The sequence below is a fragment of the Denticeps clupeoides genome, chromosome 3 (assembly GCF_900700375.1).
Source record: "Denticeps clupeoides chromosome 3, fDenClu1.1, whole genome shotgun sequence".
Taxonomy (NCBI): domain Eukaryota; kingdom Metazoa; phylum Chordata; class Actinopteri; order Clupeiformes; family Denticipitidae; genus Denticeps; species Denticeps clupeoides.
The window spans coordinates 25921812-25934079 of record NC_041709.1 but is presented as its reverse complement, the minus strand read 5'-3'; the positions used below and the strand labels follow the sequence as shown (position 1 = coordinate 25934079).

The following is a 12268-nucleotide window of genomic DNA, read 5'->3' as shown; positions in this document are numbered from 1 at the left end:
AGAATCACGAGTTCACATAGAGACAGGAAATGCATCACCCCAAAAATAAATATATAGGTCAATTCAATTACTCCAGACCTGCTATAAGTCTAATAACTTTCTAAAGGTTTCTAAATGATATAATTGCTATTAGTAAGCAATTTATTTCCAGACTGTAAAATGTAAATATCAGGCAAGGCACAGTCCTCCCCATCAGGTCTCTCGTACACTGCATCACAAGCTGCATTACAAATATATTCAAGATCTTTCATATGTAAAGCCATAAATCTTCTCAACAGCTAGAAATATTGGAACACACCTATATAACCAGAGTTGTGTATGTGTTTACTTACTTTTAAAAATATATATTAATATTAGCAATGGTTTGGGGTAATTATTATGCTGACAGGTCATTACACCCAGGATGTATTCACGAGGACATCAGCATGACCGCCGTCAAAAACCCTGCTTTATGCCAAGCTGCCAAGCTGCTGAACTTCAAAAGAAAAAACGGGTCAAGGCATTAGTGAAGGAATGTGGGTCCTCCAGGAAGGGAGGGCTGCCTTTCAGCTGGCCGACTAGACCCACCGATGTATGATAAGCCCAGTGAGAGAGTGCTTCCTATCTCTCAGTAAAAGCTCCAAAATGCTGGTTCTCCTCAGAATACCTTAATCATCACAGCTTCCTGCCAGTGTGAATGAATGTGGGCTACGTTTTTCATGCAGCACTGTCATGATATCAGCCTGTTTCTCCTTCTTCGTCACGACGGCTAACTATGGAAACACTATTAGGGTTTTCACTTATTCACAGAAGGGTTTTTGCCTGAGATCACACTCTGGTAAAAAGCCAACAAGCAAGTGTGGTGGAAGAAAGCCATTGTGCTTTGAAAAGTATGTCAAAAAATTTCTGCCCACTAAATCTATCCAAAAAATGAGCAATGAGAGTCAAACAGTTTGATTTCTGAAGTGCGACCTATTTCCAGACATCCGCTGGGTAATCAGAAAAACTTCTGAAATTACACAGGTCAAGTGGGCATGACTCTGGGAACCATGCTAACAATCTTCTGGGAAAGCAGGAACTCCGCACCAAAGCCATAATTTTTGTGTATGCTTGAGATGTGCACAGATCCCATTACATCTATCTATCTATCTGTGTTTGTTCATGCAGCAAAAGTGTATTTATATTAGGATAAAAGTGTTAATAATTGTTGCCATTGACATTGATTGGTTGTTTGTCTATTTTACTTTAATTGTATTAATTTAATGTACAGTTAAATGTTCACCTAAATTAAAATGACACAGTTAACCATAACCACTGTTGATGCTAATTCATGCTCTGGCTCTGCTATTATCATGGTTGCCAGATTGTGGAAAATATGGCAAAACCAAGCGGTCAGAACTGTTAAAATATGAATCATAAAACTCTTTTGGCAGTTTTTCGTACTAATTTGGCCTATTTTCAGACTAATACTGTGACTGTGACATTTCCAAAAACATTCATAACAGTCTTGATGACACACAGGATGAAAAAAAAGCTGTATTTGTCCCAAACACTCAGACAAAAATAATGTTTTGAAATGTATATTCGTTAGACTCTTCTATTCCAAATAAACGTGATGTCGTTGTGAAGCACAACGCACAGTACAGCACAACGAAATGTGTCCTCTGCTTTTAACCCATCACCCTTAGTGAGCAGTGGGCAGCCATGACAGGCGCCCGGGGAGCAGTGTGTGGAGATGGTGCTTTGCTCAGCGGCACCTCAGTGGCACCTTGGCGACTCTGAACTAAAACTGGCAACTTCTGATTACGGGTCCGCTTCCTCACCCGCTAGGCCACCACTGCCCCAGTAATATGCCTGAAATATATTCTGTGGAGGGACATTACACCTACACCTTACATAACAGCAGATTTATATCCTTGGTTCAGACTGTTCCAAAGTGGACAATAACCCTGAGGTTCAGAGCGAGAAAGGAATAGTATGTCCACTAAATGTTGAAAGTACACTGTAATTATAAATCTGGTGAGCATCACTGGCGTAAGTGCAGTGGACATGAACTTTTTCTCATTTTAGGGTGCTGAAGTGAGAACACTTGGAACATAAAAACAACGTTCTGTTTCAAATCCCTGGTGACAAGAAGCCACTTGCAAGTTTCCCATCTGACAGCTTATCTTTCTCCAATGTCGCTCCAGCTCTCTCTCACACACACACTCTGACAACCCAAATCACTTCTGACCCTCAGCGTTGTCACCACACGTGTCAGCAAATCACAAATCACTGTGATCGAGGTCCTCAGGAGCTCTCATGAAGTTCTCCATTCACTCCTTTTAGTCTAGGGTTGGTATTAATCCACGAACGGGAAAGTGAACACATTTTCCAGACTGAGTTATCACCTTGCATCATGTTCCTGTAGGCATTGTCAGTGATGGAGTAGATGTGTGGAGGCACTTCGTGACGCTTCTTCCCTTTGTACATCTCGATAATCTTCTCAGAGTAGATGGGCAGCATTTTGTACGGATTCACCACCACACAGAACAGGCCAGAGTATGTCTGCGTAAGAATAAAAACACGTATTTTCCAGTGTAGGAATGGAAAGAAATCATGTTAATAAATACATTTATGGAATACTTTGCCCTGATGCATTTCTACTATAATGTTTTTCTTAATATTGTTCAGGATTGGTTGATGTGGTGGGACTGTTAAGACTGCAGTCTTAATTCTGATTTTTCCACATGACATCAAATGAAATGGTTTGGTGTGTGGTTCTCAGAATCCTTTGCAAATAATCTGAAATATTCTGCAGTAGCCAATCAACCTATTGACTGAGTACAGGACCACTTACATGATAAATATCATTTTTGCATTTATTAATAATACTAATACTTTGACAGCGCTTGGATAATTTTGCCTTTTTGCCTTACTGGAGTAACGTCCTTTGCATTGTTTGTGATAAAATAACTTTTATCAACTTTTATTGTGCCAGACAGTACTGCATAAAATCTTGTCACCAACTTGGCCAAATCCTTACTATCAAAAAATGTGTTCTTTGTGTGTTCTTTAAATGTGAATCTATTTGCAAATTTAGTGATTCATATTGAATAGTTTCTGGAAGTTCAGTGCTCCCAACATGATCTACAGAAACGGCACCATACTCACATAGATGAGGCCGGAGAAGTAGCGCTCCCTCAGGTTCTGCAGCACCGAGGCCTCGTTCAGGTGAGTAAGCTCAGCCATGTCCTCCACCTTGCTGAACTTGGGCGGGTTCATCTTCTGGATGTCGTCCTTGCTGATGGTCATCTTCTTGGCATTGTCGGCCAGCTCCACCAGCACCTCATCGCCATGCTCTTCCTTGATGCTGGCCGCTTCGAAGCCGTGCTTCTCGGATGGGACCCACACCAGCTTCTTGGCTGCCCAGTCTGCCTGTGCCACGGGGCTGTTGATGAAGTCCTTATCCAGGAAGAGGAACTTCTCATCCTCAGTCATTTGTTTTTGGGACATCTTGGTAGTTGGGTGGGGGGATCTACTTAAGAACTGGAGACAAAGGCAAGTTGACCCGTTAACAAATGTACCCATAACTATTGACTACATTTAATAAGAGGATGAATAAATAAATCTACATCCAAGGACCAGAATGGGTTCTAGGTTCTGTAGTTTTTTATAATCGTGGAAACAGGTTTGTAAAGCCCATTGTGCCGTGCTTGGGAAAACAAACCATACATGCAGCCACCCTCGTCACCATAGCAACACTGCTTTCTCCTCTTTAATTCTTGTTCCTCTGCTTCTCCCCTGCAACATGGCGGTGGTCCTGTGCCTCACTGACCATATAAGGGCACCTTCACTGCAGTGGACCTAAACAAGGCGAACTCCCAAACAAAGCCCTTATAGGGAATAGTATGTCCCGCACTCGCAGTTTACTCCAAAAACGATTACACACCGCTGCGGGTTCCTAGGGGGTGGCTGGAGCCGAGGGAAGGGTGGGGCGGGTGGTGCTTTTTTCTCCATTTCTGTATACCTCTGATTAGGGACCAGATGATGCATGAAGATGTTCCTGCAGTGAGTCGGGGTGGGCTGCAAATTTGGAGACGAATGTTCCCACAGAGTCCCATATATCTTCTGAATGCAGCCAGAACATCGGCCAGTTTTATTGCTGATGAATCAGTCGTAACATCCCACTAGGCCTGGAATTAAGACGAGACTCAGCTCAACGAGACACAACCATCTGAACTGAGAGAAGAGCAAAGCACAGTTCAAGATGAAACCTGCAGCAACCATCCATCACCCCACCATACGGGCTCTCCTCCATGTTGGAGGTGGTCCTCGGTTTTGTAGGCCTAGGCGCTGCTTTATCTCATTGTGCATTGTGGGCATTGTGACTCAATTAAACATCCAGCTGGCCTTAAATTTGACAAATCTATAATTTGACCCGCAGTCAACTCATTTGCATGTTCATTCATGAGGTGACTCCATCTAGTGGTGTCTCCCGAACACTGACGAGCATTCATTATTTTTTCCATATGCATTATTCAGACAATAATCCTTCCTCAGGTTATTAATGTTTGAAAAAAAAGTATAAAGTGCAGATGATATTATACAATTTCAATTCACTTTTTTCTCCCTCCAGAATGTGTTGGATGGGAAGAAACATTTAAGTGACGTTTAATGTCCTTGCACAGTTAGACTTCGTCATCTGCAACAGGCCGGATTCAAAAGCCAAAAGGGGCAGGAAATGAGCCACATTTCCCAAAAGGAGTGGACCTATGGAACCGTGCAACTGTCCTCCTTGGCAGGGCAGAATTAGGCCGATTAGCCGGTTTAATTCACTGCTGCAGCTGCCTCTGCATCCCAGCTCATCCCAGGCAGGTTGCGGTAAACAAACTGGAAACGGACATTAACTCGCGAAGTGAAATTCAGCACAGGCTTTATATAAACCAGCAATTGAGCCCCGACAAGCTGGGGAAATATTGGCTTTTCATCGTGAAAATAAACCAGTGCAGAGCAGGAAGTGGGCCTGCTGCCTAGAAACCCGTGTGACCTCTGCAGCAAGTTGGATGGAGCCATGACCTCCGGGCCTGTGAAAGTATTTTTTAGAAACTCTCCTTCACAAAGAAACATCAAGCTTTTTACACAACATGTACAGCATTTTCTAAAAATATTAGCTTGGGATCTTTTGATAGTGCCTCTCAAACACTGAGAATAGGGTTAAAATGGCTTTAGTAGATTCATTCAATGAGGTATATAAATAAAAGGAAAGTGATTGCCATACACAGCAGCACAGCACACGGTGATACAATGAAATGTGTCCTCTGCTTTTAACCATCACAGGCGCCCGGGGAGCAGTGTGTGGGGACGGTGCTTCGCTCAGTGGCACCTTGGCGGATCAGGATTTGAACCGGCAACCTTCTGATTTCGGGGCCTATTCCTTAACCGCTAGGCCACCACTGCCCCAAACATATGTACATTCACTACAAGTAAAGTTTTCAGAAGGGAAATCTAAAACCATGGCTTTTTACATTATAGTGTTCAGGAGGTAAACATAAAACCAGTCCCATTCCAGAAAGTGGTTCCTCCCCCTCCTGCCTTTTTATCCTGTGACGCACACGAGCTTCCCCACCCCATCACTCCAAACGCCGGTGCCATATGAAGCGACTTGGCGTTCCCACGCGTCCAGCGGCCTCCTCTCGTCTGGAAGAAGCTGGAGAGGATGGGCGATGCGGGTGAGCACGGCTTCGCTTTGCTTCCTGCAGAAGGCGTCTCACTGAACAGTCTTTTCACTACCATATTTGGACAACAGGAACATTTCTGTTTCTCACACTGTCAACCCCAACCATTTCCTACAGGGTGACACATGCAACTCTAGTCAAGATGTAATCGAGTTTCTCACATAACCCCACTCTCTCTCCCTCTCTCACAAACACAAGGTCGAATCGTGGCTGGATTACCCTCGTGGGGCATCAAAAAAGGTTTTCATCACCTCCAAGCATCCAATGATATTAATAAAAAGAAAACACCAAGTAAAGTGGAGTAAAAACCCAACCGACAGACTAAAGCAAGCAATCTATTAATCATAAATCAAAAAATTGAATCGCTGATATTTAAATATATTTATAATTATGAATATGCCGCTGCACCTGCAGACGCGCGCGCTCCGGATCTGCAGCGGTGAGAAGAAGATGATGGTGATGGTGGTGATTAATGATGATGAAGGCACTCACCGATCTGGAGGGTCCAGGAGGTTCTCCACAGACGAGAAAGTCCAGACTGAGACGAAACTTCCTCACACGAGCATTTTAAACCGCGCTGGTGTGCGGAAGGGAGGGACCGCGCGCTCAGACCTTCCTCTGTACAGGAACAGCGACACACACACACACACACACACACACATTTACACACACTCACACACATACACACGCGCACGCACACTCACATGCACACTCACATACACACTCACTTAGACACACACACACACTCACATACACACACGCACTCGCACATACACATAATCACATGCACACTCACATACACACACTCACATACTCATGCATGCACACAAAACACACTCATGTTTGTACCAAACTTCCAAATAAAACGATCATGCACAATAAGAATTATATATAAAAAGCAATGCAATCCAATCCAAAAATCTGTATATCCACAGCAGTGTTCCCCATTCCGGGGTTCAACTAATCATATAATCAACAGCTCACTTGTGTTGTGTTGGAATGAAAATAATATTGGAGAAAAGGAAATAAAATAGACAATATTTGTTTAATTCAACATTTTTAATAATTCCAAGCTACCAGCTTTACGCTGACCCTGCTGAACAAGGTCCAGGTGAAAGCAGAGGTGAGGCTGGTGACGGTGACTGCTGTTGCAGGGATTCTCAGCTGGAGTAGCGGACCAGCTGAAGATGGAGGAGGTGACATAACGGGGAAGCGGGGACAGACCGGGTCTGCACCAGTGTGGCAAACCGGTATAAAAAGGAAGCAGTCAATAATCCAGACAAGATCAGGCATGGAATCCCAGAAGGGAGAGCTGCTTATCACGCTCCCACTGCCACAGCGCCATATAAGTCTGGGACAGGGTGGAGATTCCCTATGTTGCATACATCTGAGGAGGCGATTCTAGCAGGGAATGTTTTGGCCACATTCCTCCAGCACCCTCGGCACGTTCCCACAGTCTCCATTAGAGCTTCCTATATAAGGACAACCCTCCCATTTCATCCCATAAATCATGCCGGCCTCGTCCAGGCACGGATCGGTATGCTCACAAACGTCGCGGCAGCGGCGGCGAGCGAAGGTGCAGGGCTTGGAAACAGACGCTGGCTCTGGCGAGCGTCAGGAACGTGCTGATGGGAGCGAAGCAGTGGAAGGGAAGAGACCAGGAGCCCCCCGGGCCGCAGGGCCACGGAGACAGGCCCTGGGGGGAGGGAGGCCGAGAGCTGTGCCATATAAGGACAGGGGGGTCTGCCAGGAATCTCGGCAGCCGAAGCGGCCGGGACCGAGTGACTAAATATGGTCCAGCAGCAAAAGCATTGTTCAAACAAGCTTTGGCCTGTTTACTCACACCCTCGCTCTCAACGGACACTACAGGGTCGGCAGGGAGATAACAGGTACAACATGGAGCTCAGAACTGAATCCGAAGATCCCCCAGCCGCCTTGGTCACTCCATCCCCCTGAGTGGCACCACCGGGTTCCCTCCAGGTTCAGGCTTGGACCTTCATACTTAACGTCATACTTAAAGTTAAGGACGCTGGCGAAAATGTAACATCTGTAACATCAGTAATGTAACATCAGGAATGCTTGCACTCTTTTTCCGGATGATATTTGCTTGTGTCATTAAAAAAGGTTGAAAATTTGTCTTGGGGTGACAGTCCACATGCATATGGAGGCATCTGAGGCCGTCTGTGTTGTTGCAAACTGACTAATCTAACATCTCGTTCAGTTTGATGAACTCACCTCACCTGACAGACGTTTTATTTAAAGGGAGGGGTTCCTGTGCAGGGGAAGAGTGAGTGGAAAATCTTTCCACAGACAGACTGTAGGAGTCCCGAGTCCCAAAAACAGTTCATCTCCAGAGGCCAAGAACACGTCTGAGTTGTAGAAGGAACAACATCTTCCCTCAAAAAAAAAAAAAAACCCTATTGACTTTACACCCACTGATCGGCCACAACACAAAATCCACTGGTGAAGTGAAGAACTCTGATGATCTGGTTATAGTAGGTGGCTGTCAGTTCTTGAAGATGATGTGTTGGAAGCAGGAAGAATGGAACAAGAAAGGAGAAGATCATAAACCCAAGGCTCATTCTTAATTTCAAGGTGTGAAGATCTTGTTCAATCCCCCAGAAATTAGCACCAGGACTGGACTTGATCTGGTGAATCACATTTTCTTTTAGATCATATGGACAGCTGGGTGAAGAGATTCAGCGGGATGCATTATGGGATAGAAAGCAAGCCAGTGGAGGTAGTATGATGATCAGGATCCCACATTACTGAGAAGTTCTCTCACATTTACATTTACAGCATTTATCAGACGCCCTTATCCAGAGCGACTTACAATCAGTAGTTACAGGGACAGTCCCCCCCCCTGGAGACACTCAGGGTTAAGTGTCTTGCTCAGGGACACAATGGTAGTAAGTAGGATTTGAGTCTTCTGGTTCATAGGCAAGTGCGTTACCCACTAGGCTACTACCACACTATGGATGTTATTTGGATGGATGTTAATATGGTGTCTGAAGAATTGAATTGACCTTTGACCTGCTTAAGTCTTTATTTAGTGTTAATACACAATGATCTATAGATTATTGCTCATAAAACTCAGTATAGTAACTCAGTATTTTAATTATTTATTGCATACGATTATTGCTATAGTTTTATTACACACTTTATTATCATTCAATCAGACAATGCAATATATTATATAAAGTCTATACTAAAAACATAACAAATATAATAAATATAATATGTATAAAAATAGATTTTTAGACACTACTAGACAACTACATTATAAAATGTAAATTAATTAATTAGTAAGAAGAGCTATCTGACATCAGACATTTTCTTACTGAGTTACTTGAAAATTGCATCAAAACTTGTTTTCCAGCGTTTTTACTGTAAAACTGAATCTGACATGCAAATGAATGTTAACATTATCCTCAGGGTCGGAATTCAACGAACACCCTTTCCTGTTTACCCTGCCCAGCCCACGCAGCACATCTATTCGCTCGTGAATTTCCTGGGCACAATAACCAGGGTTGCATGTGAAGTTCGTTTTAATATCACTTGCTGCTCATTTCACTGGTCATTACAATCCTGAGTCCAGGAAAGTGCTGCTGGAATCATATCAGGATCAGTGCTTAGCTTTTATGTTCTTCCAGAACTCATGACGAGATGCAACAGGTCAACCTTCTGAGGGTTTCTACACGTTCCTGAACCAGTGAAAGCAGTAAAGCAGACGTGGGCCTCTATACTGCCTGACAATTGCACCTTTCTGTCTTTTCCTGAATGAAACACTCGGTATTTATTATTACAAGAGAATTTTAAATAACTGAATACATCCCATCTCAGAAGACAGCGGCAGCACTTCAGGGGACGACTTTATGCGCTGGAAGATAAGGATGCTGGATGCCCTTTTAAGGCATGTGAGGAAATGTGAGGGAGACTTGTAGGGGTGAGAGGGGACAAAATGTAACACAGCTCGTCCATAAAGCTGCAAACACAGTAGGGTAATGATTCTTCTTCCTTTTTTATCGGTTGTAATGTGAACAACACACAAAAATATTATTGTAAAAAAAAAAATCATCCATGAATAAATATTTAAATAAATAAAACATGAGTGCCGATGTGTTGGAAGACTTTGTCAAATTTAAACCATGCATGTCAGAGATAAAAAAAAAAAGGTGCTGGATTTACGTTGGATTGCTAAAAATTGTTTGGCTTGGTTCGTTGTATTATTATCATCTTTTTATCATCATTTTACACAGGAGCAATGGTAAGTATGATCAACAACTTTTGTGTTCCAATCTGAAGCCTTTTAACTCATAAAGTATCACCTTACATAACATGCACTACCAGTTAAAAGTATGGACACACCTACTCATTTATGGGTCTTGAAGTTTTTACGCTATGGAACAAACTGAAGACACAGGAATATGAAATAACTTATGAGAGGTCATGTAATAAACCCAAAAACCCATTTCTCCAAATCAGGGAGCTTTTGCTGTCATGAACACTCTTGTCTTCTGTCCACCACCTTGATTTGGACAACAGGGACGGTTTCCAACAGTCCTGAAGGTTCATGCTGAACACTTTCTTATCATTCAGGTAAAAAAGAAGTGACTATGAAAAAACTGATTAATCCTCATACAACAAATACTAAATATGTTTCTTGCATTGGATTGTTCATAATGGCTCCATATTAGTCTCCACAACTTCCACAGAATAAGGGCGTCTAGACTTTTGACTACTAGTGTATTTCACAAACTGCACAAAATTTGGCTCACATTGTCATGCAAAAAGCTGACAGTGACGTATTTCTGTGTGTTGTTGGTACAGTTTGGTGTTGTGGCATAAAAAATTAAACCACTACATTTATGTTAGTTTAACCTATGAATTGCATACCTGTATTTTGTGCTTTACTCCTGCATTCTCAATTATTTAATCTGATTAATCTATTTCACAAAGTTACATTGTGTTTCTTTCGATCACTTTCCAGTGTGCCACACCTGTGGACATTTTCGCACTGGGACACTTCCGTACATGGAAACAATGTGAGCACATTAGGGTGATAGAGTAATTTCAACCATGACTGTATTTACAACAACTCTCCCCTATATGCAGAGTTAACATCTGCCTTCATCTCATCATTTTCATTCACTCAGAAGAGATTCGTTTTAAAAAATAAAGTCAAACCACTCGACTTTTAAAAAGAACCAAGAAATGAGAGCTGATATTATCAAAATAACATCTCTGGGTTGAAGTTTACTACGTTTTTAAGAGGAGACAGTGGATCAGACAGAGTTCAGCCTTTTTTTGGCAACACTGAAACATACAGCAGAGGCAGAAGTTTCCTTATACAGACAGCAGCGCTCTGTGCTCTCTTCTGTCTTAAGGAAGGTGAGTAATGGCCACAGTCCCTCGCTACAGAGAATACTGCCTCTTTACATATTCAAACTGTCCTGGACACAAAGCAGGAGCCAGTCCGGCAGGTGCGCATCACCATAATACTTCTTTTTTTTTCTGTTGCATTGATTTTGTACCTCACATTCCCAATTGAATCATACCATGATTTGGTACTTTGTGACTTAGTACTGCTTCACTCTGAGGTTGCGCAACACAATGTCAGACATGGGGCCTTTGGGGACCGCGCCCTGTAATGGGTTCCTGAGTAACAGGACTAAGCACTTAAGGATAGTGAGTGAGGGAAGGAGGTAGTGAGTGAGGGAAAGAGAGGAGAACCCTACACTGTAAAAATGGCTGTGAAATTAACAGTAAAGGGCTGTAAAATACCGACATTAAAAAAATGTAAATAGAAAAACAATCAAGCAGTGTTTTATTTACACTAATATTTAATGAACTACTAAACCAAACAAAACTGTTTATTTTGCAGTAAGTAAATGTTAAAATAATTATACTTCTATGTGGAAACTCTAGATGACTGTAATTTTAACAATGGAAAATTGTACTACAAAAAACTATACAATACAGGTAAAATTACATAATCACAGTGTTGATCTAATGTATTTTGTGCAGAAGAAAACTGTATAATAATTTACAAATAAATATGTTATAATTTACAGGCAAGATTATGTACAATAACAATACAAGTATGTAAAATATACATACATGAATCAGCTATAACATTCAAACTGAATAACACGAATTATTTTGAGACCATAATGTGTTGTGAGGTGTATTGGAAGCAGTAAATGAGTCTTGGGGATGTTCTTACTAAGCAGCAAATGAGGTTAAAGGAAGAAGAAGCCATAATTTTAATACTTGCAATGACTGACAGTGTATACCTGTTTATCAGTTTGTTATTTTTGCTTCTTTATTATTTAGCCTATTATAAATTATAAAATGGTTGGTAATGTCATTGTATAATATTAAGGCTTTAACGCCAATCTAAATGTAAAAGTTTGAATTTCAGTGTATATTTTACATTCCCGCGAAAATACACGTATACGTTTGAATTTCAAACCAGGTGAGGTCTGTGTTGTCAAGTTACCAAGCTGCAGGTTTCTATCTGTTCTCTGATTGGACAACGCTATTATCGCGAGAGCAGCCAGCGACGCGAA

The 12268-nt window shown here is 42.1% G+C and overlaps 1 protein-coding gene across 6 annotated transcripts in view; it reads right to left on the bottom strand.

Annotated features, from left to right (window-relative positions):
* Positions 1 to 6342, bottom strand: part of myh11a (myosin, heavy chain 11a, smooth muscle) — a 29629-nt gene extending 23287 nt beyond the window's left edge. For 4 of the 6 annotated variants that reach the window (XM_028971012.1, XM_028971015.1, XM_028971016.1 and 1 more), the window contains exons 1-3: positions 6189 to 6342; positions 3133 to 3507; positions 2370 to 2526 (exon numbers count right to left, since the gene is read on the bottom strand). In XM_028971012.1, the coding sequence (XP_028826845.1) occupies positions 2370 to 2526; positions 3133 to 3474 (499 nt within the window). In that variant the 5' untranslated portion in view covers positions 3475 to 3507; positions 6189 to 6342. Of the gene's footprint in view, positions 1 to 2369; positions 2527 to 3132; positions 3508 to 3988; positions 4112 to 6104; positions 6129 to 6188 lie in introns of those variants that run through there. The other 2 variants (XM_028971013.1, XM_028971014.1) reach the window with 2 other exon arrangements.
* Positions 6343 to 12268: the final 5926 nt, after the last annotated feature.